This window comes from Bison bison, unplaced genomic scaffold, assembly GCF_000754665.1.
Source record: "Bison bison bison isolate TAMUID 2011002044 unplaced genomic scaffold, Bison_UMD1.0 scf7180017864304, whole genome shotgun sequence".
Lineage (NCBI taxonomy): Eukaryota > Metazoa > Chordata > Mammalia > Artiodactyla > Bovidae > Bison > Bison bison.
Window position 1 is genome coordinate 7889756 of NW_011494876.1, and position 6000 is coordinate 7895755.

General features: G+C 40.7%; 1 protein-coding gene across 3 annotated transcripts in view; it reads left to right on the top strand.

The window, feature by feature from the left end:
* Positions 1-6000, top strand: part of LOC104997073 (chromosome unknown open reading frame, human C3orf67) — a 262189-nt gene that overhangs the window by 186374 nt on the left and 69815 nt on the right. For all 3 annotated transcript variants that reach the window (XM_010851543.1, XM_010851545.1, XM_010851544.1), the window contains one exon: positions 1483-1686. In XM_010851543.1, coding sequence (XP_010849845.1) covers positions 1483-1686 — 204 coding nt within the window. The remainder of the gene's footprint in view (positions 1-1482; positions 1687-6000) is intronic.

Genomic DNA, 6000 nt, shown 5'->3' on the forward strand with positions numbered 1-6000 from the left:
TGTAATATCTGTTTTATTCAAAGAAGTCTCTAAGCATATTAAATGCTCATGGACTCATTACTCATGACATCCATTAAGGGTGTCAAGCAGCTGAAGCCATGAACTATAAGAATTTAAGTGAGTTTCCATTGAAGTGAGTTTCAACTTCACAGAAAATCTCTACATCACATTATTAGATCACAGGCTTTCATAACCCCAAAGTTATGATGATGATAATGCTTTATTAAAAAGCTTTTAGTGTCATAGAAACACTAAGAATTTTTTTCAATTGTTATTTTCTTAACCTTTTACATCCTGATGAGGCAGAAGAAAAGACAGTAGCTATCTCAAAGAGTCATCCAAGAAAACAAATTTAGAAATTTGAATATCTTAAAATGTCTTATGTATCATGGAAAAACTTTTTGAGCATTATCACTGATTCCAGATGTACAAAAATATTTCAAGTTTGTTTTCAAGTTGTATGCCAGTCCTGGATGTAAATCACACTGCTCATTCATATGTGATGCTAACATTTCAGCAATGTTGAAGTTAATGTTAGCTACCAAATTTGGTTTAAGCCAGAGAAAAGGGAAGAGGTTTGAAAATTCCATATGCCAGTTTCTTCCCTATACATTGAAATAATATTTATACTAGCTCTGAAGATTTATAGTAGTAGACTTGACAGATTACATATGTATAGTAAAGTCCATATGAATTTAAGTGTTTATGGTAGCTCTGAGGTCTTTCTGGCTTTCAGACCTTACATGTTCCCATCTTCAGTTCATATTTTATTTGGTGGCTTTTAACATTAGTTATCTTCATTCTTACTGTTAGTTGAATTTATTTGGTCCTAGTGTTCACACTGATGAAATTTGTCAATTCTCTTATAAACCAGACATTTTTATGGAAGGTGATTTTTTCTTTTACAAAAAGCTGTTTTGAATTTTTGTTTATTTAGTCAGTCCTCAAATACTGGCTGGGCTCCAGGTGTGAGAAATACAATGGAAGTAAGACAGTCGTGGAGCTTGCCTTTGTAGCACTCACACACTACCTGTGGACTCCAAAACCAGTTAGGTACCTGCGGCTGTGATGGTGCTAAAAATGTACACTGTAAGATTCTCTGAGAGCACATAATGTGGAGGAACTGACCCAGTTTTGAACTGTCAGGAAAAGCTTTTCTGAAGAAAAACACATAATCTGGGCCCTAAAGGACAGCTGGGCATTCGCACACAAGAAATGGCGTGTGCACAGGCACTAAGGCAAGAGTGGGTGTGACGCTTTTGAGGACCTGAATAGAGGACAGCGTGGCCAGCACGTCAGGAGAAGGAGACATGATGAGGCAGCCGGCAGGGGCGGCATATAAAGGCCTGTTAAAGATCTGGACCTCTGTCAGTGGGGAGCCACTGTAGGGCTTAAGGCTGTAGAGTAGCATTCACAGAAGCCCATAAAATTAAGAAAGGCCAAGTGACTCATTGCTCTTTCAATTTCTTCTCTCTTGGTCAGGAGTATGACTGGAGAAACTATCAGCCCAGTGAGATTAGTGAATCTGAGTTGCAAATGCTCGCCAGCCTACGGCGGCAACAGAATGAGGAACTGGAGGATACTGGGGCTCCCTATGGCCTGAGCGCATCCCAGGTTGACAACTGCAACGTCAGCATAAGCACCAGCAGCGACGACACAACCACGTGGAACTCCTGCCTGCCACCGGTGAGTCCAGGGGTTTGCAACTCTGTTTACTGCCTTAATCAGGGATCCAGCCTCTCCGTAACAAAGCCCAGCCTTGCCTGGGAAAAGTAGGGCTGAATGAGAATACTTCCCATGAAAACTGTTCTGAAATAGTGTTGTAATACTGGAGGCATTGTCTTGTTTTAAATTATTTTATTTATCTTCAGATAATGGGCTTCCCTGGTGACTCAAACGATAAAGAATCTTGCCTGCAGTGCGGGAGATCTAGGTTCAATTCCTGGGTCGGGAAGATCACCTGGAGAAGGCCCTGGCAACCCACTCCATATTCTTGCCTGGAGAACCCAATGGACAGAGTAGCCTGGCAGGCTTCAGTGCATGGGGTTGCAAAGTGTCACTACTAAAGTGACTTAGTTTGCACCTTCAGATAATGTATGTTAATTGTGTGGTGAGATATAAAACCCTACATGAAAATGAAAGAAAAAGAATAATTTTACTATAGACTCTAGGTATTTCATTGCATTCTCAGCTCCCTAGCACAAGCCCTGGCACATAGAACAGGCTCAATATGTGTTTTAAAAGTATCCGTTAAATGAATGAACAAAAAGGAAGAAACTATAGCTAAACCAAGTATGGCTTGGATACAGTGGCAGAAAAAACGTTTTTGGAAGTCACCGGATTTTTGCTGACTCCTCCCTGTGTCTCTGGCCATGAGAGGCATTGCAAGTGCTTCAGCAGCTTATACTATCCTGTATGTTTATACGGTTAAAGCACTCTTAAATGCAGCCCTTCATTTTTTCTATAGACTAGCAGGCGACCTGAAGCAGGCCACAGTCTGCCTGTTTTTCAGTTGAAGTAACTAAATTCTGGACTCAAGCTTCCACACCTGCTCAGTGGTAGAGCCCAGAACAAAGCCCAGTGATTTTACTGCGTCTATTCTTCAGTACAATCCTCATGGATCTTATGGTTTAATTGAAAAGACAAGGCAGAAACATTCACAGAACAGTCAGTCGCAATGTAAGAAATGTCATGGGGCAGAAGAATAAAATCATGATTATAATAATGGCAATTAGAGCTGCCATTTCTTTAAGACCTAAAAGCATTTAAGATCTCCATAGACTGAACAAACATTTACTTATAATGCTACATTCAACATCAGATCAAACATATTAAAATGTACTTTCAAATCCAGTAGTAAATATAGTTTTTTACCAGACAATTTTTGAAAGGAAATATAAAACTGTGCACCTTTGGTTCATGCTTATATAAAATTACATAAAGGTTAGTTTAAGTGTAGTTAACAGTGGATAAGCTATGTTTTAAGTATTGAGTTAAATATCAATTTTTCAGTTTTCATTTTCTATTTTAAAGTAATTTTTTTTTTCCGGATCTCCACCTTCTTTGTAGCTCTTAGAAATCTCAGAGGCCCTGACACTAGGCCTTGTGTTTCTCACTACTCCTTGCTGCTATCCTATGTGGTAAGCACTATTGAGTTCCCATTTTCAGATGAGAAAACAGACTCTTGAGTAGAGTGACACAGAACTAGTTTGGCATGACTCTCAATTCTAAGCTTCTAGCCTCCATGATAAGGACTTCTTGATATGTGACTTAATTGTCAACTGAGTGCTATGAATATCTAGCAGAAGTTGAGATTTCTACTCTGGAGAGAACTTCCAAATCACAGATGAGAAATACAAATTGGTTCTAAGGATTAGGGGTGGTGGGGGCAATTATATTAGTTTTTCTTTAGTGTTCTTTTTACCACCTTGACCACCGTCCAAGTTGGTCTTGCCTTATTTAGCTGTGCTTTCATTAAACTGGATGATCAAGCATACATAACACACCAAGCAACCGTGGTCCCAGAGAGTACCTACCCACCCAGAAAAACATACCCCTGTGTACTGGTTACTCAGAGTATCCTGAGAGCCAGAGCTAAGAACAGAAGAGTAAGTTGCAGATTTTTGCCAATGCAATTTACAGTGGAATTGAAATACTGCCTTTCTTATAAAATATTTCTTAGCAGCCATTTAAACCATAGTAACAAAGAGAATAGTGGCCTCCTGAACAAACCCATTCTGTCATGAAGTAGCTCAGAGACCCAGCATTACAAAGGGCAAGCTGGAAAGTGATTATTCAAGACTGAAAAGGCTGAACTCTCAGTTGCCCAGGATACCATGTCCCCATCACTGTCCTGTTGTGGCAAGGGCTGAAGTCCCCATGCATCACAACTACTTCACTCTAAAAGTCTACAGCTGAAAATAACCATTGGTAATAAACTTAATAACCCCTCTATTTGACCAAATGAGAAATTGAAAACAGTCTTATTTTTTTAGACAGAGAAAATAATTGAAAAAACCTACCTTTGGTATTTGTAAGATATATTTATTATTCCATCAAACTCAGTCTATTTCAATATTGAAACTATCAACAAATGGAAAATTGCATTCCTTAATGAATTCTGCATCTTGTTGCTCGTATAGAGTCTAATAGAGCAATTTACAAGAACTACTATGGTCTTTTCTGGGAGCTCATAATTTTCTTTTTAGAAGTTGTACCAGGGCAATGAAAAAGAAGCAGTGGAAGAAGACATAACTTCATCACAGTGATATCCTGCTTTTCTTATGTCACAGTGATGGCACCATCCTCCACACTGATCCTCCACACTGACACTCAAACCAGAAATTTGAAAGACGTCTCCACTTCTCCCACCCCTTCATTTACCACACCCAGTTGGTCGTCAAATCCTGAGAATCCCCTCTCCTTTTTACCACTTAACCCTCCCTATCTAATACCATGCTCACATCAAAAGTGGCCCAGACAGTAAAGAGTCTGCCTGCAGTGTGGGAGACCCGGGTTTGATCCCTGGGTCGGGAAAATCCCCTGGAGAAGGAAATAGCAATACAATCCAGTATTCTTGCCTGGAAAATCCCATGGATGGAGGAGCCTGGCAGGTTACAGTCCATGGGGTCTCAAAGAGTAGGACACGACTGAGTGACTTCACTTTCCTTCATCTAATACCATAGCTTTGGTATTTCATTTCTTATCCAAATTCCCTCATCAATTTCCTAATACTAAGGTGCCTGCAATCCAAGCACTATAGCGTGGTGGTTAGGAGCATAGGCTCTGAAGTCAAATCGCCAAGGTTCACATCCAAGCTGTGACCTTGTCAAACACATGGCACTGTGTCTGAGACATGATAAGCAATTAATAAATTAAGATTAGTTGTCATTATTATTCATGCTGGCTGTCTCTCTAAAGACCACATCTGATGTGATCTCATCCCTACATGAAGCCCTTTTGTAACTCCTCATTGCCTCTTTATCCTGGCATACACAGTCCCCCCACCATGATCTGAGACCTGCCCCTCTCTCCAGGATCATCTCTCACTGCTCTCTACCTTTCTCTCCATGCTTTAATCCCAGTGGTAATCCGCTAAAGGCAGTTTTACGCATCCTTGTACCTTGTACCAGTTTATCTCTTAAGACTCAGCTCCAAAGCCTTCTGTAATCCTTCTCCAGGCTCACTGAGAGAGGTAGCTTCCTTTCCGTCACAAGAGCCAGGATTATCTCCATGCTAACACTCACCGCAGCCTAGCTTGTCTGTCCCACATTAATTCATCCCACATTTTTTTTGAGTGGTACAATCTTCTGTGGATTGTGCTGGGGATACAAAAAAGTCTTTACTCACCCTAGAGATACTGTTCATACTATTCATGGGGTTCTTAAGGCAAAAATGCTGAAGTGGTTTGCCATTCCCTTCTCCAGTGGACCACATTTTGTGAGAACTCTCCACCATGACCCGTCCGCCTTGGGTGGCCCTGCACGGCATGGCTCATAGTTTTGTTGAGTTAGACAAGGCTGTGGTCCGTGTGAGTAGATTGGTTAGTTTTCTGTGAGGTGGTTTTCAGTCTGTCTGCCCTTGGCCAACATCCACTGGATCACTGAAAAAGCAAGACAGTTCCAGCAAAACATCTATTTCTACTTTGTTGACTATGCCAAAGCCTTTGACTGTGTGGCTTACAATAAACTGGAAAATTCTGAAAGAGATGGAAATACCAGACCACCTGACCTGCCTCTTGAGAAATCTGTATGCAGGTCAGGAAGCAACAGTTAGAGCTGGACAGGGAACAGCAGACTGGTTCCAAATAGAAAAAGGAATATGTCAAAACTGTATATTGTCACCCTGCTTATTTAACTTATATGTAGAGTACATCATGAGAAACACTGGGCTGGAATAAGCACAAGCTGGAATCAAGATTGCCAGGAGAAATATCAATAACCTCAAATACGCAGATGACACCACCCTTATGGCAGAAAGTGAAGAAGAACTAAAGTGCCT